Here is a 25,212-nt window from a genome sequence, read left to right as displayed (position 1 = left end):
ACATATGAAGAAAGAGAGACAGATAATGAAGTTTTAAGATCAGAACATATTGCAAATAAAGGCACAAATGAACCATCAACCCCTTCCAGAGGACATGAACATACTGTCATAGTAACTGAACAAGAAGTAAAAATTACAACAGAGTCTCTTGAAACTGAATGTACAACAGAAATCAACTTATCAACACCAGGAGACAAAACACCTGTGGAGAGAACAGATACCACACTTGAAGAAAGACAGACAGAATATAATGGTTTACTTTCAGAACATCTAACAAAAAGCACAAATGAACTAGTTATACCAACCACTTCCATAAAATATGCAGAAGATTTCACAATGAACAGAGAAGAGACATTAATGACAACAGAGCCTCTTGAAACTGAATGTACAACAGAAATTGAGCTACAAACACCAGAAGATAAAACACCTGTGATGACAACAAATAAAACATATGAAGAAAGAGAGTCAGAGCCTGCTGACTTCATTTCAGAAAATACTGAGTCAAAAGGTACAATTGAACCACTTACACCAACCACTTCCATAAAATATGCAGAAGATTTCACAGCAACCAGACAAGAGACATTAATGACAACAGAGCCTCTTGAAACTGAATGTACAACAGAAATTGAGCTACAAACACCAGAAGATAAAACACCTGTGATGACAACAGCTACCGCATATGAAGAAAGAGAGACAGAGCCTGCTGATTTCATTTCAGAAAATACTGAGTCAAAAGGTACAAATGAACCACTTACACCAACCATTTCCAGAGAACATGCAGAAGATTTAATTTCGAACAGACAAGAAATATTAATGACAACAGAGTCTCTTGAAACTGAATGTACAACCGAAATCAACTTATCAACACCAGGAGACAAAACACCTGTGGAGAGAACAGATACCACACTTGAAGAAAGACAGACAGAATATAATGGTTTACTTTCAGAACATCTAACAAAAAGTACAAATGAGCTACTTACACCAACCACTTCCATAAAATATGCAGAAGATTTCACAATGAACAGAGAAGAGACATTAATGACAACAGAGCCTCTTGAAACTGAATGTACAACAGAAATTGAGCTACAAACCCTAGTAGATAAAACACCTGTGATGACAACAGCTACCGCATATGAAGAAAGAGAGACAGAGCCTGCTGACTTCATTTCAGAAAATACTGAGTCAAAAGGTACAAATGAACCACTTACACCAACCACTTCCATAAAACATGCAGAAGATTTCACAATGAACAGAGAAGAGACATTAATGACAACAGAGCCTCTTGAAACTGAATGTACAACAGAAATTGAGCTACAAACACCAGAAGATAAAACACCTGTGATGACAACAAATAAAACATATGAAGAAAGAGAGTCAGAGCCTGCTGACTTCATTTCAGAAAATACTGAGTCAAAAGGTACAAATGAACCACTTACACCAACCGCTTCCATAAAACATGCAGAAGATTTCATTTCAAACAGACAAGAAACATTAATGACAACAGAGGCTCCTGAAACTGAATGTAAAACAGAAATTGAGCTACAAACACCGGAAGATAAAACACCTGTGATGACAACAGCTACCGCATATGAAGAAAGACAGTCAAAAGCTGTTGATTTAAATTCAGAAAATACTGAGTCAAAAAGTACAAATAAACCAGCAACACCAACCACTTCCATAAAATATGCAGAAGATTTCACAATGAACAGAGAAGAGACATTAATGACAACAGAGGCTCTTGAAACTGAATGTACAACAGAAATAGAGTTGACTACACCAGAACATAAAAGACCAATGATGACAACAGCTACCGCATATGAAGAAAGAGAGACAGAGCCTGCTGACTTCATTTCAGAAAATATTGAGTCAAAAGGTACAAATGAACCACTTACACCAACCGCTTCCATAAAATATGCAAAAGATTTCATTTCAAACAAACAAGAAACATTAATGACAAAAGAGCCTCTTGAAACTGAATGTACAACAGAAATTGAGATACAAACACCAGAAGATAAAAGACCAATGATGACAACAGCTACCGCATATGAAGAAAGAGAGACAGAGCCTGCTGACTTCATTTCAGAAAATATTGAGTCAAAAGGTACAAATGAACCACTTACACCAACCACTTCCATAAAACATGCAGAAGATTTCACAATGAACAGAGAAGAGACATTAATGACACCAGAGCCTCTTGAAACTGAATGTACAACAGAAATTGAGCTACAAACACCAGAAGATAAAACACCTGTGATGACAACAACTATAACATATGAAGAAAAACAGTCAGAGCCTGCTGAAATCATTTCAGAAAATATTGAGTCAAAAGGTACAATTGAACCACTTACACCAACCGCTTCCATAAAACATGCAGAAGATTTCATTTCAAACAGACAAGAAACATTAATGACAACAGAGGCTCCTGAAACTGAATGTACAACAGAAATTGAGCTACAAACACCGGAAGATAAAACACCTGTGATGACAACAGCTACCGCATATGAAGAAAGACAGTCAAAAGCTGTTGATTTAAATTCAGAAAATACTGAGTCAAAAAGTACAAATAAACCAGCAACACCAACCACTTCCATAAAATATGCAGAAGATTTCACAATGAACAGAGAAGAGACATTAATGACAACAGAAACTCCTGAAACTGAATGTACAACAGAAATTGAGCTACAAACACCAGAAGATAAAACACCTGTGATGACAACAGCTACCGCATATGAAGAAAGAGAGACAGAGCCTGCTGACTTAATTTTAGAAAATATTGAGTCAAAAGGTACAATTGAACCACTTACACCAACCATGTCCACAAAATATGCAGAAGATTTCATTTCAAACAGACACGAAACATTAATGACAACAGAGCCTCTTGAAACTGAATGTACAACAGAAATTGAGCTACAAACACCAGAAGATGAAACACCTGTGATGACAACAACTAAAATATATGAAGAAAGAGAGACAGATGAAGTTTTAAGATCAGAACATATTGCAACGAAAGGCACAAATGAACCATCAACCCCTTCCAGAGGACATGAACATACTGTCATAGTAACTGAACAAGAAGTAAAAATTACAACAGAGTCTCTTGAAACTGAATGTACAACAGAAATTGAGCTACAAACACCAGAAGATGAAACACCTGTGGAGAGAACAGATACCACACTTGAAGAAAGGCAGACAGAATATAATGGTTTACTTTCAGAACATCTAACAAAAAGTACAAATGAACTAGTTACAAAAACCACTTCCATAAAATATGCAGGGGATTTCACAATGAACAGAGAAGAGACATTAATGACAACAGAGACTCCTGAAACTGAATGTACAACAGAAATAGAGTTGACTACACCAGAACATAAAAGACCAATGATGACAACAGCTACCGCATATGAAGAAAGAGAGACTGAGCCTGCTGATTTCATTTCAGAAAATATTGAGTCAAAAGGTACAATTGAGCTAGCAACACCAACCATGTCCACAAAATATGCAGAAGATTTCACAATGAACAGAGAAGAGACATTAATGACAACAGAGCCTCTTGAAACTGAATGTACAACAGAAATTGAGCTACAAACACCAGAAGATAAAACACCTGTGATGACAACAACTATAACATATGAAGAAAGAGAGACAGAGCCTGCTGACTTCATTTTAGAAAATATTGAGTCAAAAGGTACAAATGAACCACTTACACCAACCACTTCCATAAAATATGCAGAAGATTTCATTTCAAACAGACAAGAAACATTAATGACAACAGAGACTCCTGAAACTGAATGTACAACAGAAATTAACTTATCAACACCAGGAGACAAAACACCTGTGGAGAGAACAGATACCACACTTGAAGAAAGACAGACAGAATATAATGGTTTACTTTCAGAACATCTAACAAAAAGTACAAATGAACTAGTTACACCAACCACTTCCATAAAACATGCAGAAGATTTCACAATGAACAGAGAAGAGACATTAATGACAACAGAGGCTCTTGAAACTGAATGTACAACAGAAATAGAGTTGACTACACCAGAACATAAAAGACCAATGATGACAACAGCTACCGCATATGAAGAAAGAGAGACAGAGCCTGCTGACTTCATTTCAGAAAATATTGAGTCAAAAGGTACAAATGAACCACTTACACCAACCGCTTCCATAAAATATGCAAAAGATTTCATTTCAAACAAACAAGAAACATTAATGACAAAAGAGCCTCTTGAAACTGAATGTACAACAGAAATTGAGATACAAACACCAGAAGATAAAAGACCAATGATGACAACAGCTACCGCATATGAAGAAAGAGAGACAGAGCCTGCTGACTTCATTTCAGAAAATATTGAGTCAAAAGGTACAAATGAACCACTTACACCAACCACTTCCATAAAACATGCAGAAGATTTCACAATGAACAGAGAAGAGACATTAATGACACCAGAGCCTCTTGAAACTGAATGTACAACAGAAATTGAGCTACAAACACCAGAAGATAAAACACCTGTGATGACAACAACTATAACATATGAAGAAAAACAGTCAGAGCCTGCTGAAATCATTTCAGAAAATATTGAGTCAAAAGGTACAATTGAACCACTTACACCAACCGCTTCCATAAAACATGCAGAAGATTTCATTTCAAACAGACAAGAAACATTAATGACAACAGAGGCTCCTGAAACTGAATGTACAACAGAAATTGAGCTACAAACACCGGAAGATAAAACACCTGTGATGACAACAGCTACCGCATATGAAGAAAGACAGTCAAAAGCTGTTGATTTAAATTCAGAAAATACTGAGTCAAAAAGTACAAATAAACCAGCAACACCAACCACTTCCATAAAATATGCAGAAGATTTCACAATGAACAGAGAAGAGACATTAATGACAACAGAAACTCCTGAAACTGAATGTACAACAGAAATTGAGCTACAAACACCAGAAGATAAAACACCTGTGATGACAACAGCTACCGCATATGAAGAAAGAGAGACAGAGCCTGCTGACTTAATTTTAGAAAATATTGAGTCAAAAGGTACAATTGAACTAGCAACACCAACCATGTCCACAAAATATGCAGAAGATTTCATTTCAAACAGACACGAAACATTAATGACAACAGAGCCTCTTGAAACTGAATGTACAACAGAAATTGAGCTACAAACACCAGAAGATGAAACACCTGTGATGACAACAACTAAAACATATGAAGAAAGAGAGACAGATAATGAAGTTTTAAGATCAGAACATATTGCAACGAAAGGCACAAATGAACCATCAACCCCTTCCAGAGGACATGAACATACTGTCATAGTAACTGAACAAGAAGTAAAAATTACAACAGAGTCTCTTGAAACTGAATGTACAACAGAAATTGAGCTACAAACACCAGAAGATGAAACACCTGTGGAGAGAACAGATACCACACTTGAAGAAAGACAGACAGAATATAATGGTTTACTTTCAGAACATCTAACAAAAAGTACAAATGAACTAGTTACACCAACCACTTCCATAAAATATGCAGAGGATTTCACAATGAACAGAGAAGAGACATTAATGACAACAGAGACTCCTGAAACTGAATGTACAACAGAAATAGAGTTGACTACACCAGAAGATAAAACACCTGTGATGACAACAGCTACTGCATATGAAGAAAGAGAGACTGAGCCTGCTGATTTCATTTCAGAAAATATTGAGTCAAAAGGTACAATTGAGCTAGCAACACCAACCATGTCCACAAAATATGCAGAAGATTTCACAATGAACAGAGAAGAGACATTAATGACAACAGAGCCTCTTGAAACTGAATGTACAACAGAAATTGAGCTACAAACACCAGAAGATAAAACACCTGTGATGACCACAGCTACCGCATATGAAGAAAGAGAGACAGATAATGAAGTTTTAAGATCAGAACATATTGCAAATAAAGGCACAAATGAACCATCAACCCCTTCCAGAGGACATGAACATACTGTCATAGTAACTGAACAAGAAGTAAAAATTACAACAGAGTCTCTTGAAACTGAATGTACAACAGAAATTAACTTATCAACACCAGGAGACAAAACACCTGTGGAGAGAACAGATACCACACTTGAAGAAAGACAGACAGAATATAATGGTTTACTTTCAGAACATCTAACAAAAAGTACAAATGAACTAGTTACACCAACCACTTCCATAAAATATGCAGAGGATTTCACAATGAACAGAGAAGAGACATTAATGACAACAGAGCCTCTTGAAACTGAATGTACAACAGAAATTGAGCTACAAACACCAGAAGATAAAACACCTGTGATGACAACAGCTACCGCATATGAAGAAAGAGAGACAGAGCCTGCTGACATCATTTCAGAAAATACTGAGTCAAAAGGTACAAATGAACCACTTACACCAACCACTTCCATAAAACTTGCAGAAGATTTCATTTCAAACAAACAAGAAACATTAATGACAACAGAGCCTCTTGAAACTGAATGTACAACAGAAATCAACTTATCAACACCAGGATACAAAACACTTGTGGAGAGAACAGATACCACACTTGAAGAAAGACAGACAGAATATAATGGTTTACTTTCAGAACATCTAACAAAAAGTACAAATGAACTAGTTACACCAACCACTTCCATAAAACATGCAGAAGATTTCACAATGAACAGAGAAGAGACATTAATGACAACAGAAACTCCCGCATGTACAACAGAAATTGAGCTACAAACACCAGAAGATAAAACACCTGTGATGACAACAGCTACCGCATATGAAGAAAGAGAGACAGAGCCTGCTGACTTCATTTTAGAAAATATTGAGTCAAAAGGTACAAATGAACCACTTACACCAACCCCTTCCATAAAATATGCAGAAGATTTCATTTCAAACAGACAAGAAACATTAATGACAACAGAGACTCCTGAAACTGAATGTACAACAGAAATTGAGCTACAAACACCAGAAGATAAAAGACCTGTGGAGAGAACAGATACCACACTTGAAGAAAGACAGACAGAATATAATGGTTTACTTTCAGAACATCTAACAAAAAGTACAAATGAACTAGTTACACCAACCACTTCCATAAAATATGCAGAGGATTTCACAATGAACAGAGAAGAGACATTAATGACAACAGAGCCTCTTGAAACTGAATGTACAACAGAAATAGAGTTGACTACACCAGAAGATAAAAGACCAATGATGACAACAGTTACCGCATATGAAGAAAGAGAGACAGAGCCTGCTGACTTCATTTCAGAAAATATTGAGTCAAAAGGTACAAATGAACCACTTACACCAACCGCTTCCATAAAATATGCAGAAGATTTCATTTCAAACAAACAAGAAACATTAATGACAAAAGAGCCTCTTGAAACTGAATGTACAATAGAAATTGAGATACAAACACCAGAAGATAAAAGACCAATGATGACAACAGCTACCGCATATGAAGAAAGAGAGACAGAGCCTGCTGACTTCATTTCAGAAAATATTGAGTCAAAAAGTACAAATGAACTAGTTACACCAACCGCTTCCATAAAATATGCAGAAGATTTCATTTCAAACAAACAAGAAACATTAATGACAACAGAGCCTCTTGAAACTGAATGTACAACAGAAATTGAGCTACAAACACCAGAAGATAAAACACCTGTGATGACAACAACTAAAACATATGAAGAAAGACAGACAGAAAATGAAGTTTTAAGATCAGAACATATTGCAACGAAAGGCACAAATGAACCATCAACGCCTTCCAGAGGACATGAACATACTGTCATAGTAACTGAACAAGAAGTACAAATTACAACAGAGTCTCTTGAAACTGAATGTACAACAGAAATCAACTTATCAACACCAGGAGACAAAACACCTGTGGAGAGAACAGATACCACACTTGAAGAAAGACAGACAGAATATAATGGTTTACTTTCAGAACATCTAACAAAAAGCACAATTGAACTAGTTACACCAACCACTTCCATAAAATATGCAGAAGATTTCACAATGAATAGAGAAGAGACATTAATGACAACAGAGCCTCTTGAAACTGAATGTACAACAGAAATTGAGCTACAAACACCAGAAGATAAAACACCTGTGATTACAACAACTAAAACATATGAAGAAAAACAGTCAGAGCCTGCTGAAATCATTTCAGAAAATACTGAGTCAAAAGGTACAATTGAACTAGCAACACCAACCATGTCCACAAAACATGCAGAAGATTTCATTTCAAACAGACAAGAAATATTAATGACAACAGAGCCTCTTGAAACTGAATGTACAACAGAAATTGAGCTACAAACACCAGAAGATAAAACACCTGTGATGACAACAACTAAAACATATGAAGAAAGACAGACAGAAAATGAAGTTTTAAGATCAGAATATATTGCAAATAAAGGCACAAATGAACCATCAACCCTTTCCAGAGGACATGAACATACTGTCATAGTAACTGAACAAGAAGTAAAAATTACAACAGAGTCTCTTGAGATTGAATGTACAACAGAAATAGAGTTGACTACACCAGAAGATAAAAGACCAATGATGACCACAGCTACCGCATATGAAGAAAGAGAGACAGAGCCTGCTGACTTCATTTCAGAAAATATTGAGTCAAAAGGTACAAATGAACCACTTACACCAACCGCTTCCATAAAACATGCAGAAGATTTCATTTCAAACAGACAAGAAACATTAATGACAACAGAGGCTCTTGAAACTGAATGTACAACAGAAATTGAGCTACAAACACCAGAAGATAAAACACCTGTGGAGAGAACAGATACCACACTTGAAAGACAGACAGAATATAATGGTTTACTTTCAGAACATCTAACAAAAAGTACAAATGAACTAGTTACACCAACCACTTCCATAAAACATGCAGAGGATTTCACAATGAACAGAGAAGAGACATTAATGACAACAGAGCCTCTTGAAACTGAATGTACAACAGAAATTGAGATACAAACACCAGAAGATAAAACACCTGTGATGACAACAAATAAAACATATGAAGAAAGAGAGACAGAGCCTGCTGACTTCATTTCAGAAAATATTGAGTCAAAAGGTACAATTGAACTAGCAACACCAACCATGTCCAGAAAATATGCAGAAGATTTTACAGCAACCAGACAAGAGACATTAATGACAACAGAGCCTCTTGAAACTGAATTTACAACAGAAATAGAGTTGACTACACCAGAAGATAAAAGACCAATGATGACAACAGCTACCGCATATGAAGAAAGAGAGACAGATTCTGCTGATTTCATTTCAGAAAATATTGAGTCAAAAGGTACAAATGAACCACTTACACCAACCATTTCCAGAGAACATGATGTCACACACACAGAACATCAAATGGCAATAGTGTTTCCTGATATAGGATGTACAATAGACTCAAAGAGCTCAACAGAAATACCTGAAGATGTTCCGGATAAACAATCAGTGGAAAGGAAAGAAATGAAGCCAACAATGGCAGAGCCAGGGGTGGAAACTCAAACACCACCTATCAAAGAAACAGAAGCATCATGGCATACAGATGAAGATGGTTGTTTTGGACTAATTCATCGCACTAGCTCTGGGTTGAAAAGATGCCAGGAAAAGATCATTAAAATGAATGATTTAAAGTCAGAACACCTTGCAACTGAAGGTATAAATGAATTAGTTACAGCAGGAAAATATGCAGATTTAAATAGGACTGAACATGAGAAAAGAATGACAACACAGAGTCTTGAAACTGAATGTACAACAGAAATTGAGCTACAAACACCAGAAGATGAAACACCTGTGAAGAGAACAGATACCACACTTGAAGAAAGACAGTCAGAATATAATGGTTTAATTTCAGAACATCTAACAAAAAGTACAAATGAACTACTTACACCAACCACTTCCACAAAATATGCAGAGGATTTCACAATGAACAGAGAAGAGACATTAATGACAACAGAGCCTCTTGAAACTGAATGTACAACAGAAATTGAGCTACAAACACCAGAAGATAAAACACCTGTGGAGAAAACAGATACCACGCATGAAGAAAAACATTTGAAATATGATGATTTAAGTTCAGAACATCTTGAAACAGAAGGTACTAATGAATTAGTTACATCCACCCCTTTAAGAAGACATGAGCATACTGTCATAGTGACTAAGCAGGAGATAGAAATTACAACAGAACTTCCTGAAAGAGAATGTACAAAAGAAATTGAGATATTGACACCAGACGATAAAACACCACCAAGCAAAGAAACAGAAGGATCACAGCCTACAGATGAAGATGGTTGCTTTGGACTAATTCATCGCACCACCTCTGGGATGAAGAGATGCCAGGAGAAGATGATAATGAATACAAATTATGTCACACAAATTACTACATCAAATCTACAAAAGCCTTTAACTGTGAAACATAAGCAAGAGACAACAGAGCTATCTTTAATATTGCAGAACGCACTGCAATCATCAACTCTTAGTAAATATCAGACTTCTAAACAAATTACCCAAAATAATATGGATGAAGTTAATGCTGAAGATGAAAATAACCACTTCTACTATTTCAATGGCAAGTTAAAAAGAGTTGATAATCATGCATTGAGGCTCAAGTATGATAACAACTCTTACACTAACCAGACCATAGGCCAGGCATAGTATTCTTGAAATAAAACTGTCATTACATAAATTATGTAATTGTAATGTGGAATTAATGATCAGCTACCCACAGCTGGTCTCATTTTCTCTTATGTTACATTTACATAGAGATCAAATCAATGTATACTGTTGGGTTTCCTATAAGTGTCACTTAATATTAAACATTTAATGTTATAATTGTACAAATAATTCTAAAGTAAGTTTATGGCAGCTTTTTGATGTATGTTTCTTGTAACTGAAGCTAGCTACATAATTACATAAATGTAATAATTGTAAATGACAAAATGACAATCTACATTGTTTCACTTATGTTGGCGATCTAAGATGGATGGATGGATGGATGGATGGATGGATGGATGGATGGATGGATAGATAGATAGATAGATAGATAGATAGATAGATAGATAGATAGATAGATAGATAGATAGATAGATAGATAGATAGATAGATAGATTAAGGAAAAGTATAAGCAGATGAAGCGTCACAGCTCCGGGGAGTGTTTCTGTAGCCTACTGCTCTGTCTCCTGATTATCCCTTGTAGGCTATAGTGAATGTTGGACTGTCAATTTTGTTGCCGTCTTGCAAGAGGAAAGCAAGACTGACTAAAGGTAAGAAAATAAATATACAGATAAAACTAGGATAAGTTATTGAATATAATCATTTTCATAATATGAAAAATTAATTGCGCCTCAGAGCGAGCAGACGAAACACAATAAATGCTGTCATTGCTTTCGGAGGTGAATGCTGCTGTTTGGGAACGCAGTCGTGTAAGACAAATATACAGAAATACTTTGATGACAGACTTTGCTCAGGCATTTCAGAACGACCATAACAACATTTCAGATGCTGTGGAAGGAGTCCGCTACTATAGTCGAGTTATCCCATCTCATAGCGCAAAGTCACATGACTTTTCTGATGCACTTGGGAGGAATTTATTCACAAAATGCATTTCCATCTCCCATTATTCGCATTAACCTTTTTTTGCACAAATCAAAAACCACCTCAAGCGAGCGTAAAAACTTTTTTGGCGAATTAAGGGATTTTTATTCGAAATTTGGCGTTTCCATCACTCGTTTCTCATGCGGTACTTCAAAATGCGCATTAAAACAGGGTGATGGAAACCCAGCGAATGAATCGTTCAATAAGAAGATGAAGGGAGAAGTTCATACGAGGGTCGGAGAAACTTTGAAGGAATAACGAGCCAGCGGATCAGATCACAACGCGGTGGTTTTGCTTATTTGCATTATTTGTATGATCTGTTGAAAGAAAATGCATGGACTATTAGTTTACTTCATAACATAATCTAGAGTCGCCTGTCTAGATGCGAGAATTATTCGATTTCATGTGTGTGTGTGTGTGTGTGTGTGTGTGTGTTTAATATTCGATGCAGGTATTGCTGTCGAATCTGTTGGTTTAGTGTTTTTACCTGCAGTCGTAACCTTTGACAATATCACTTTTAAGTTAACATTAGATTAATATTTTTGGTTTTAATTAACGATTATATGGCTGTAAAAAATATGCAAACAATAATTTTATATATATATATAAAGCCTATATATTGACAGATTTTACCCAAAAAAGTTTGGACTGTGTTCTCAGAAAAAGGATATTCAAATCATCTGAACAGAACTATGTTTCTTCATTTGTCAGCATATTGCAAGATTGTAAGGCAAAGATGGACTGAGCTCAATCCAGAATGGAAGCAATACTATTATCTGTATAGTATAATACTTGGACTGTGAAGATAACTAAGGATTGTGCTATCAGACAAAGTGATATCATGTATTAGCAAGAAGGAGCTGGAACAGCTAAAGGACATTCTACTGACATACTGAGATTGGACAGTGGGGGGTCATTATAATGTTGGTATCACACAATGTTTGACTGACGAGGGTTTTCTCAAGCTGAGCAGCCTGTCAATAAACACTACAGACTGTCCCAAGTGGCTTAAAATCAATGCTTACAAAGCATGTCCTTAATAGGAATGAGATAAAGGCATGAATGTTTTCATCAACAACAAGGAAAAGCCATGTAAAATGCCTATAAGCCATCATTTACAAAGAGAGACAGATCAATACAGCATACATAGCCATTCATTAATGTAAAATCAAAGAAATTGTGATGATCAGACTCCACAGACTGTTAAAACAAGTTGCTAGACCACAATCGCTGCTAAAACCAAATCATAAAGCATGTACTGGTGTACTTCAAACAGATAAAACCCTAGAAGATGATCAGTATGAACCTGACTGCCCATCTTCTGGACCTCATGCTGAAGGCTTCCAACCTCTCTCGCTGGCAGTTCATCCAGGAATTCTCCATTCCTCCTCTGGTGGCCGTGCCCAGACTCCCTAGCACCCTGCTTCCAGTTTTTGGTCTGCTCTACGCGCTCATCTTTGGGCTTGCAGTGGTGGGAAATGGGGCGGTGCTGTTTCTCTTATGTCGCAGGAAGGCTCTACAGTCTCCAAGCACCTTTTTCATTTGCTCTCTGGCACTTAGTGACCTCTTGATATCCATAGTGTGTGTTCCTGCCACACTGCTGCAGCACTTCTTCACCAACTGGTTGGCAGGTAGGCTTAATTATGTTCACGCTTGACAGAAATTTTACTTTGTTATTTTTATGCATCATAGGTGTCTATATCCATTTGGACACCCAATTCTTCCCAAGGACTCCTGTTCCATATAGCTCAACTTCAACTCTATCATGTGACAGCTTTGGGAAAGAAAGCCTTTAAGGATATATAGTTCATGCATGATCAAAGACACTGACGAATGAAACGGAGCACTTGACCTCCAGTGCATTCATCTGACAATTCAGTGCTCATAGATGGTATACTGATGTTCAAAAGGTAAAGGTTTTCTGTACTTTCTACACCTTTTGTCCCATCTTTCACAAAACTAAAATTCAATAGCAATTTGTGCCACACTTCAGTATATGTGCACAGATTAAAAGATGCACTTGTAACATGAATTCATGCCAGTGAATAAGTCGTAGGACTGAAACTGGATTTTTGAAGTCTCTCCATAATAATGCAGTTTCTTGGACCCGTGTTACTGAATTGAAATGTGAGGGTTTTGTAGCATCCTTGAAGCACATAAATGAGCACCAAGGTTTTTAAAATGACATAAGCTGCGTTTAAAACTGTCTGACATCTCAAAACAACACCAGAATTAATTTATTTTCCATCCGTAAGAATCTATTTGATGTTAATAATGAAAGTCCTGTCATCATTTACTCACCCTCATGTTCTCCCAAATCTGTTTGAATTATTTTTTTACAGGTTCAAGGGTGAATAAATGCTTTTTTTGCATGAACTGTCCCTTTAATTGGAGAAATTGTGTCATCATAACAGACATAACAGAGATGCAGTTCTATCATTGCTAAAAACATAAAAAAACTGGCGCATTTAACATACACATATTTACATACTTATTATCCTACTATCAAACATTTCAGCGGACCTGTACATAAGTTTTGTTTGGCCTTGGTTGTTTTGTCTTCAAAAATCTTACTGATGGCTGATTAATATTCACGGCCTTCCTACAAGTAGACTTCTGTGTCTACAATGGAGCTGTCTGTTACGGGGCTGACGAGACGTGAGACATGCGGATCCATATGCAAAGCTTTATTATAAAACATGGTCATAAAACAGGCAGGGTCAGAGATCGGCAAACAGGTATGGCAGAGGCAAGACAGAGCAATCCGTGGAGCAAGCGTGGGTCAACGATCAGCGAACAGTATCCAAAGGGGCAAGGCAGAGAGATAATCCAGAGTCGAAAGCAATAATCCAAACGGGGAGCAAACAGAGTCCAAACGGCAAGGCGAAGGGTTAATCCAGGAAACACGGGCAGGGTCAGACACGGCAGGAAAACAAGGCAAGACTAGGACTAGAATAATGGCTCTGTAGAGTTGCTATCGCTATGCGAGTGATAAACGCTAACAATACTCGGCCCTGATGCTGAGGAAGTCCATGGTTTAAATAGTGTGTGTGATTGTGAAATGAGCATCAGGTGCGTGTGATGAGTGAATGGTGACAGCTGTGATCTGTGCAATGCATAGTGGGAAATGGAGTCCAGTGTGCTGTGTAGTGTGCGAGTCAATGTGGTGAACGGGTGACCTCTGGTGGTGGTAAAACAGGAGAGCATGGACCAGATTCGTGACATAGCCCCCCCCCAAGGAGCGGCTTCCAGACGCTCCTATATAGTCCAGGAGGGTGGTGGAGCGGAGGCGGAACAGGGGGAGGGAACGGAGGGCCAGGTCCTTGAGGAAGTGGGAAGACCGGGGACAGAGGCAGAACCGGCAGAGCAGGAAACCAGGGCGGAGCCAGAGGCCAGTTCAGGTCCGACAGAGCAGAGGCCCACCAGGGCGGAGCAGACGGCACGGGAGCCCACCAGGGCGAAGTAGACGGGACCGGAGCCCACCAGGGCGGAGCAGACGGCACGGGAGCCCACCAGGGCGAAGTAGACGGGACCAGAGCCCACCAGGGTGGAGCGGACGGGACCAGAGCCCACCAGGGCGGAGCAGAAGACCACCAGACTCGAGCAGAAGACCACCACGGCGGGGCAGATAACCACCAGACCAGAGCAGAGGACCACCACGGCGGAGCAGATGACCACCAGACCCGAGCAGAAGACCACCACGGTGGGGCAGACGACCACCAGACCCGGGCAGAAGACCCCCATGGCGGAGCAGACGACCACCAGACCCGAGCAGAAGACCACCACAGGGAGGCAGACAGGGCAGGAACCCATGACAGAGACTGGGATCTGGGGAGAACAAGGACAGACAACACAGAGAGAGCAGAGACAGACAACACTGGGAGAGTCTTCGTTGCAGGGCAGGACGGGACCAGAGCCCACCTGGGCGGAGCAGGAGACCCCCAGAGCCAGACAACTGACCACCACGGCGGAGTAGACGGAGCCGGAGCCCACCAGTGTGGCGTAGACAGGGCAGAGTATCTCCACGGCAGAGCGGACTGGTCAGGAAGCCATGACAGGATCAGGGATCTGGGGAGAACAGAGACAGACACCACAGAGAGAGTCCCCATGGTCACAGGAGCCGTGACCGAGCAGGTCGAGAGTTCATGGACGGTCTCTATGGCTGTGGCAGGACAGGGCGAGAGCTCACAGACGGCCTCTTTAGCCGTGACAGAACAGGGCGAGAGCTCACAGACGGCCTCTTTAGCCGTGACAGGACAGGGTGAGAGCTCACAGACGGCCTCTTTAGCCGTGACAGGACAGGGCGAGAGCTCACAGACGGCCTCTTTAGCCGTGACAGGACAGGGCGAGAGCTCACAGACGGCCTCTTTAGCCATGACAGGACAGGGCGTGAGTTCACAGACGGCCTCCTTGGCCGTGACAGGACAGGGCGTGAGCTCACAGACGGCCTCTTTGGCCGTGACAGGACAGACAGTGAGTTCAGGGGCGGCCTTCATGACCGTGACAGGGCAGACAGTGAGTTCAGAAACGGTCTCCATGGCCGTGACAGGGCAGACAGTGAGTTCAGGAACGGTCTCCATGGCCGTGACAGGGCAGACAGTGAGTTCAGGAACGGCCTCCATGGCCGTGACAGGGCAGACAGTGAGTTCAGGAACGGCCTCCATGGCCGTGACGGGGCAGACAGTGAGTTCAAGAACGGCCTCCGTGGCCGTGACAGGGCAGACCGTAAGTTCAGGAACGGCCTCCATGGCCATGACAGGGCAGACCATGAGGTCAGGAACGGCCTCCGTGGCCGTGACAAGGCAGACCGTGAGTTCAGGAACAGCCTCCGTGGCCGTGACAGGGTAGACAGTGACGTCAGGAACGGCCTCCATGGCCGTGACAGGGCAGACCATGAGGTCAGGAACGGCCTCCGTGGCCGTGACAGGGCAGACAGCGAGTTCAGGGACAGGTGCCACCACTTCGGGAGGTTCTGCAGCGGAAGCCGCCACCTCTGGAGGCACTGGAGCAGACTCGTGGACAGGAGAGGCCTCGGGAGCACAGTGTGCAGCCCACACACTCAAAATGGCAACCGCCATAACGGGAAGCACTGAGGTCAGGGGAACAGTCTCTGTAACAGCCAGGGTTGAGGCCCTGGGAATGCCAGCTACTCGCACCGACATCAGTGGTGGGTCCATCACACTGGATATCAGAACTCGAAGGACTGACCTTGAATCTGTGGTAACAGCCTCTGGCTGAGGAGCTGCGGCGTGAAGAGACTCTGGCTGAGGCACTGAGACGTGCTGTGACTCTGGCGGGGGCACTGAGACGTGCTGTGACTCTGGCGGGGGCACTGAGACGTGCTGTGACTCTGGCGGGGGCACTGAGACGTGCTGTGACTCTGGCGGAGGCACTGAGACGTGCTGTGACTCTGGCGGGGGCACTGAGACGTGCTGTGACTCTGGCGGGGGCACTGAGACATGAGCAGACTCTGGCTGGGCAGGCATGACGTGAGCAGACTCTGGCTGGGCAGGCATGACGTGAGCAGACTCTGGCTTGACAGCGACGACGTGAGCAGACTCTGGCTTGACAGCGACGACGTGAGCAGACTCTGGCTTGACAGCGACGACGTGAGCAGACTCTGGCTTGACAGCGACGACGTGAGCAGACTCTGGCTTGACAGCGACGACGTGAGCAGACTCTGGCTTGACAGCGACGACGTGAGCAGACTCTGGCTTGACAGCGACGACGTGAGCAGACTCTGGCTTGACAGCGACGACGTGAAGGGGTGTTGTGGTTACCGCCATTTTGCGAGTGAGTGCGGTGTTGCGTTCCTCCGAAACACCCACAGTGAATGAAGAGCCCACACACCGCAAAGCATAGTCCATAAATTGAGCGAGTGACGCACGGGGACCCTCACGGATTAACTGTTGTTTGAGCGGCTGATTAATGCCCTCACAAAAGAAATCTATTAGAGCATAGTCCGGCAGATCAGAAAAATAGGCGAGGTCTAAGTACTCTTGTATGTATTCCTCGAGCGGTCTCAAACCCTGCTCGAGGGTTAACAACAGTCGTGCAGTGTCTATACCTGGCCAATGTCCTCTTGAAAAGCCGCTGGATCCTTGTGTGGCCGAGTATTCTGTTACGGGGCTGACGAGACGTGAGACATGCGGATCCATATGCAAAGCTTTATTATAAAACATGGTCATAAAACAGGCAGGGTCAGAGATCGGCAAACAGGTATGGCAGAGGCAAGACAGAGCAATCCGTGGAGCAAGCGTGGGTCAACGATCAGCGAACAGTATCCAAAGGGGCAAGGCAGAGAGATAATCCAGAGTCGAAAGCAATAATCCAAACGGGGAGCAAACAGAGTCCAAACGGCAAGGCGAAGGGTTAATCCAGGAAACACGGGCAGGGTCAGACACGGCAGGAAAACAAGGCAAGACTAGGACTAGAATAATGGCTCTGTAGAGTTGCTATCGCTATGCGAGTGATAAACGCTAACAATACTCGGCCCTGATGCTGAGGAAGTCCATGGTTTAAATAGTGTGTGTGATTGTGAAATGAGCATCAGGTGCGTGTGATGAGTGAATGGTGACAGCTGTGATCTGTGCAATGCATAGTGGGAAATGGAGTCCAGTGTGCTGTGTAGTGTGAGAGTCAATGTGGTGAACGGGTGACCTCTGGTGGTGGTAAAACAGGAGAGCATGGACCAGATTCGTGACACTGTCATTCTGATGCGATAAATATATAAGGCGTAAATACATAAAAAAACAAGTTGTCGTGACCAGACACAGACTCGCTGAGACCAGAAGGACACTGTTGTGCTTAAACATCTGCAAGTAGCGTATAATTATTGCATTTATCTATTTGTGTGATATTGTTTTTTCTACAATAACAATGTTTGTGTAAATAACATGCTTGTCTTTGTGTGCTTGTGTTGCTGTAGAATCAATGTTTAATTATTCTTTTCATGTTTTTTGTAAGTAGTCTTTTATGCCCACCAAAGGTGCATTCATTTGATCAAAAATATAGTAAAAACTGTAATATTGTGAAATATTGTTTTAATAATAAAAAAAAAACGTTTTCTATAATTGATTAATCTGTAATGCAATCTGTTACATTACTGTAATCTGCAATGTAATTTATTGCTGGGATGGCAAAGTTGAATTTGCAGCAGGCATTATTCCAGTCTTCAGTGTCAAACAATCATTCTAATATGCTGATTTGGTGCTGAGGAAACATTCTTTTTATTGTCAATATTGAAAAAAACAAAAACAAAAAAAAAACCAGTTTAATATTGTAGCAGAAACTATGAAATCCATTTTTCTAGAATTCTTTGATGAATAGAAAGTTAACAAGAAGAGCATTTCGTTGAAGAGAAATTTGTATAACAGTGTAACATTTTTATTGCCATTTTTTACAAATTTAATGCTGAATGAAAATATTTATTCAAATAAATACTGATCCCAAGCTTTTATAGTATAGGGTAGTGGGATATAATGCAAAAATTGTGTAAAATATATTTAAGTGACATTTTGATACATCAAATTTTATATTTCTAGTGTTTGATGCATCATATATATATATATATATATATATATATATATATATATATATATAACCTCGATTATCAGTAATGCATCAAGCTATGTCTGCATTTTTTTTTTTCTTTTGATTTTACAAATCAGGCATAGTTGCATTGCCTATTCCATTAGTATGCGTCATGTTGTGTTTTAGATTCTGTCGTTTCCAAGAATCAATGATATTTCATCTGATGACACTGGATAATGAAGGACAGTCATGTCCAGCATACGACAGGTGGATTATGCCAGTGTGCTTTTGGAATTATGTAGGATCAGTGAGCTGGAAAATAAGAATTAGTGGGCTATAGAAGACTCCTCAGAACTGCTGGGAGAAGATTGCTCCTTAAATCCATGGCAACACAAACCCAATCTGATCTCCTGTATTGCTATCATGTGGAACATTGTGTCAGAATGTCTTTATCAATGTTCATAAAGACCATACATTCACTCACTGCGCACACATTTCCTTCTATTAGTTAGAAATTGTCCTGCAAGCCTCGTCAGTATACTTCTTCTTATATTGTTACGTGTCAACACCTAAACCTATGTACTGTGTATAAATGAAAACAGGTCAGCCGGTTTGTTATTCAATATTTTTACACAGTCTTTCATCATTTGCCTCTTCTGTGATTCACTCACTTGTCTCATAAATGTTTTGACCCACAGGTGATTTCCTGTGCAAGTTAATACCATTCCTACAAGTGACAGCCATCGCGACCAGCATGCTCACCATGACGTGTATTGCTGTAGAGCGTTTCCAGGGAATCCTTTATCCTCTGCATGTCCGCAACAGCTACTTTCTTTGTCATACCTTCAAGATGCTGGGTGAGTTATGGAAAGAGAGATTAACTGAATTTGTTAATTCACTTCTATGATGTTACTGTACAGTAAGGAAATGAAAATATAATTATATGCAAAAATATAAGCAGGGTATTTTCTAACTTAAAAATGAGTCTCATCAAAATAATAATTACAAAAATCAATCAATCAAATAGTAATAATAATAATAATACACAATTAATTTCATGATTTCTGATCAGTTGAAAGCAGAATGAAAATTAATGTCATCAAATATAGTGAATTTAGTTTGTTGACTCCTGAAAAAACTTAGCTAGACAATAGTGACACTGTAGAAAACAACAAATATTGTGTTTTTGCCTTATTTTACAGTGCCAATGTGGTTGGTTGCTCTGACGATCTTTCACAAAGATATTTCAAAGAATGTTTTCTATATAGAATGTTTACGTCTATATAATGAAAGTGCCAAACAAATTTGGACCCCATTGACTTATGGACAAAAACCGTGACCATTTTCAAAAAACCTACTTTTGTGTTCTTTTGAAATTCTACAAAGCTACAAATATTATGTCTTGTCCCTCATTTTACAGTGGCCGTGTGGTTGGTTGCCCTGGCAATAGCAGCTCCCATGTGGTTTGTTCAGAAAGTGGAGGTAAACATGCAACTTTAAGAAAGAAATAAGTCATTAACAGTCAAAGATAAGGAACACAATGAAATAGGTCATAAACATCAGCGTTCAGCTTATTTTATGAAGTTTCATGAAATGCTTTGTAATTATTAAACCAAAGATTACATGAAGGAAAAAAGTGGCTGATGGTTTAAATATAAGCAGAACATGTCTTGACTCTTTGACATGCAATTGTCATTCTCTGCAGCTACCACCAGAGATAACAGATGCATCAACACTATTAGAATCAAATTAGATGCTGCTATGCTAGAGGAGAACATTGAGGGCTTCAAATGCAATGCCCATTATGTATTCATTGAGATAATAATGCCTTCCACTTATCATGTTTGTGTTTTTGCTTTATGTTTAGTGTCCTTGCATGTGCAGCTTTCACACAATTTTTTCCTCAAAGATATTTTGTATGCATCACTTCAATCAAATGATTATTGGTGTTATGCTGTTTCAGGCATTCAGCAGATAAACTTCATGAGGACAAAAAGCTGTCTTTAACCATTAACAATGCCTGTCAGTCAGTAAATCAGACCGTTATAATTCATTTTGAATTAAAAAACATCATTATGAGCAGCATTATACAATATTATTTGCTAAACAAGTTCATTAGATTGAATATTTATCTGTCTCTAGCATTCCCTCCCTCCATCTGTCTTTTTTTTTTTCAAATAGAAAAGAATGAAGGATTCACATAATAAGTTGCCTCTTATTTAACTACCCAGGTGAAATATGACTTTCTGTTTGATGTCCACCACACCTGTTGTTTGGAAGTATGGCCAAGCCAGAAGCAGAGGAGAGCCTACACTACCTGTCTGTCCGTCCTGGTGTTTCTGGCCCCCCTGACGACCATGGCCATCCTCTACTGGAAGATCATGCGAGAGCTCTGGGGCAAGCACAAAGTACACGACGTCATGTTTCAAATGCTCCCAGGATCTGAAATCAACAAGATTACCAGGTTAGTCTAGAACAGGGGGCTCGCTTACTATTGAATTCTTTATATCATTATTGTCTCAAAAAAAAGTTATGCATTACACAAAATATTAATATTAAATTAACTGCAACTAAAGTTGTAACTTAAATTAAGAAGCAAAATATATTAAAGGGATACTTTGGCCAAAATAAAAATACTGTTGTGGTTTCATTTGGATTGCATAGGTGGAGTAAAGGGCCATTCACATCCAAGACAAATAACTATAATTATACCATTTTAAGGATCTTTTTCAGCTGATGAACATAAACATTTTAAAGCTGATCAGAATCCACCTGACCTTAAGGAGCTTAAGCACTTAAAGCAGTAGACAAGGTAACTGACAATATTGAGTCTAAAGTTACTCAATAATTTTATTTTTTTTACTGTGATATAAAAGCAATTGTCCTTTTCAAACTTTTTTGTCCACATAATGCATAAAACAACATTGGACCCCATTAACTTTCATTGTGCATACAAAAAACTTAAAAAAATAAAATAAAATTGTGTTCCACAGAAGAAAAAGTCAGGTTTGGATCAACATAAGGCTGAGAAACTAATGAAGAATTTTTGAATTTTTAGGTGAAATATGCAATTACGTAACATTACAATGTAGTATAAAAGTATATAACTCTGTACATCATTAAACAGATCACCCAAAATTCATAATTTGGTCATCATTTATACAATTTCATGTCATTCCAAACCTGGAATTTCTTTCTTTTGTGAAACACTAAAGAAAAAATTTGTTTTGGTGCATTTTGCTGTGCTTATTTGCCTCTTTATGATGAATGGCTTGTTGTATTCCTCATTTGTAAGTCACTTTGGTTAAAAGTGTCTGCTAAATGAATAAATTAAAAATTTTGTAAGAATGTGGGTAACAAAACCATTTTGGTGACCATTGGCTGCCATTATGTGGACAAGACAATAGAGATATTTTTCAAAATATTTTCATTTATGTTCCACAGAATAAAGTCATAAACATTTGTTATGACATGAGGGTGAATAAATGATGACAGAAAATGTAATTATTATTTTTAAGCTTTTGCAATGTAAGCCTCATTGCAAAATATGTAAATACATTAATACTGTACAATATTATAAACCAAGCTTAAAATGCAACACTCAATTTTAGACAATATATAACAGGGTGTCCTTGCTCCATCTCTATTCACCAAGGAGCCAGAAAAAGGTTGAAGACCCCCGGGCTAAAAGAGCAGCATGGATAGCTATGTGATGAGAATCCTTATGATTTTGACAATAAACAACAACAAAAAAAAAACTTTTCTGTTTGTCCATATAATTCTGCGAATTGCACTCTGTTTTTGAAAGGCCTGTTTAGCAGATGCTTTGATTGTCGGTATTGCATAACGTCTGCATTGTTGCTCTCAGATCACATGGTCTTGGTAGACTGGTACAAATGAAATGGTGTTTGATTGACACACCTGTATTGTGCTGTTATTTACAAGCCTGTAACAATACAAATGCCTTCCATTCTCAGGAGGAAGAAGCGTGCGGTAAGAATGATGGCCACCGTGGTGCTGCTCTTTGCCGCCTGCTGGGCGCCTTTCCATCTGGTCTCCCTCCTGCTTGACTACGGTACCACAAACCTCCTTGTGCTCTTCCCTCTTGTTTACTGTTGTCAATGTCCCTGGTTTTTTTTCTTCCCCTCACAAGAAATAAAATAAAAACAACCTTTTACACGTGTCTGTCAGCCAACTGCTGTCCTTCCTATTAGAGTATAGTAAACACATTCTCACTTCAGATTCTCACCTTCTTTTCCACTTTCCTCCTCCTTAACCTTTCATAGAGGTCAACACCTCATTCTTGTGAACCTTCGACAGGCAATCGTTTGTTCTGTTATTCCTCTCACAGTTATCACTATGGCAACTATTGTGAGTTTGGTGTAGTACTATAATACACATATTGTGTGATATCATCAAAAAGCATTAATACAGGTGTAGCATTTATATGCATGAAATGCATAATTATTTATAATTCATAAACATCCTTAACAGAATTTATGCAAAACAAACTAATTAAAACCAAATATACTTCATAAACAAGTGCAGAATATCAGAACTCTATGAAATGCTTATGATTAGGAAAATTCACAGCAAATCAAAAAAGTTATCTTATTTATATATCTCTGATCCGACCTCTCTGACCTACAGGAGCAAGACTGTTTCCCTTTCTATATTTCAGCACATTTTCCATCTGCCCTAACTCAAGGTTTCAGTCTTTTTATACACATTTTAATACACTGATTTATAATAATATTTATTTTTCTCTGCCCAGTATTCTGTCTACTTCATTGACATGTGCACAACACGCAGTACGTTTCTTCTGTTCTTTCTGTGCTTCACGTGCATCTCAGCTGCAACAAAAGCCTTTCAGAAGGTTTAAAGGAAACAATGAAAAAGCACATGTGACACTAACAATACGAAAGTTGACAATGGGGAAGTATATTATTGGAATGACTTAAAAAAGATTTTTTCCAGCTGATGAATGATAAAAAAATTTGCCAGCCAATCAGAATTCAGCTTGACCAGTTAAAGTGGCAGAGGACGTAACTGCAGCACGTTGTTATAATAAACAGAATGATATTTTGCATTATTATGGATTCTAATATAGCTAAAATATACTCTAGACATGGCATTTTTAGTCCATTACCCTACATCTCTTAAAAGTCAATCCTGAAGCATTTTATGAAAGTTTTTTTTCTTTATTTGTAGAGAAATTTCCTTTTATAACTACCTTCTATGTCTGTTCTCTGAACACAGGTCAGCTGGACCTTGATCTTGACTCCGAGTTTCTCCTAGTCAGCGTGGTTCAGATCCTGGGATTCAGCAACTCGGTGTGTAACCCGCTGGTTTATGCTGCCCTCAACACCACCTTCAAAAGAGACCTGCTGGCTCTGCTCACTCGAGGATGCTCTGGTGCAAGAGGTTGCTGCTGTAGCTCATGCTCCTGTTGGTCCTGGAGGAGTCACAAACGAGTGGGCATCTCAGAAGTGGAATCAGTGGAACCCAGACGAGGCCTGGAGACAACATGCAGACAGGGAGGAATCAGGTTGTGGAGCAAACCAGCATGGGAGACTGAACCAGAAAGGCCTACATCTAACATTTCCCCCCCCATGAACCTTCTCAGCGCCATCAGACCCAAAAAGACCTCCAGTACCATGATACTAAGTGTTACTGAACCTCTACACACAGACAGCACGTCTGGATCTGTCCAGCCTCTCACAGGCATACTGGGCGAGTGAATGTCAACAGAATGAGACTGTAGTGATAGCTTAAACTCGTCGACTTAATGACTTAGAAGACAAGAATCCTTCAGTAACTTTAAACAATCTCAAATAAAGCCACGTTTTTTTCTTTTTTGCTAATGATGTGGATTCAACAATCTGCAGGCACCAGTTTTCAGAGTTTTGAAGGATGCTTTTGTTTATGGAGCTCAGTTAATATATCCACCATATAAAGATGGGAGCGAGTCACCAATGAAAGAAACTGAGATTGTTTTGAGGTGCTTTCAGTCTTTGAGCTTTTAAAAAACCCACAAGACCAGCTATTAGTTTT

At 39.4% G+C, this 25,212-nt stretch overlaps 1 protein-coding gene across 1 annotated transcript; it reads left to right on the top strand.

Moving 5' to 3' along the window:
• Positions 1-12,925: 12,925 nt before the first annotated feature.
• LOC306862632 (pyroglutamylated RF-amide peptide receptor-like) lies at positions 12,926-24,899 on the top strand (the record flags this gene model as incomplete). The annotated part of the gene is made up of 6 exons (XM_079405540.1): positions 12,926-13,256; positions 19,857-20,015; positions 20,579-20,640; positions 21,390-21,622; positions 23,136-23,233; positions 24,418-24,899. 6 exons carry the CDS (start codon positions 12,926-12,928, stop codon positions 24,897-24,899), a joined length of 1,365 nt encoding a protein of 454 aa, XP_079261666.1.
• Positions 24,900-25,212: the final 313 nt, after the last annotated feature.

Source organism: Barbus barbus (genome assembly GCF_936440315.1).
Source record: "Barbus barbus genome assembly, chromosome: 43".
Classification (NCBI taxonomy): domain Eukaryota; kingdom Metazoa; phylum Chordata; class Actinopteri; order Cypriniformes; family Cyprinidae; genus Barbus; species Barbus barbus.
The sequence above is the reverse complement of the archived record's forward strand: the minus strand, read 5'-3'. Positions and strand labels throughout refer to the sequence as shown.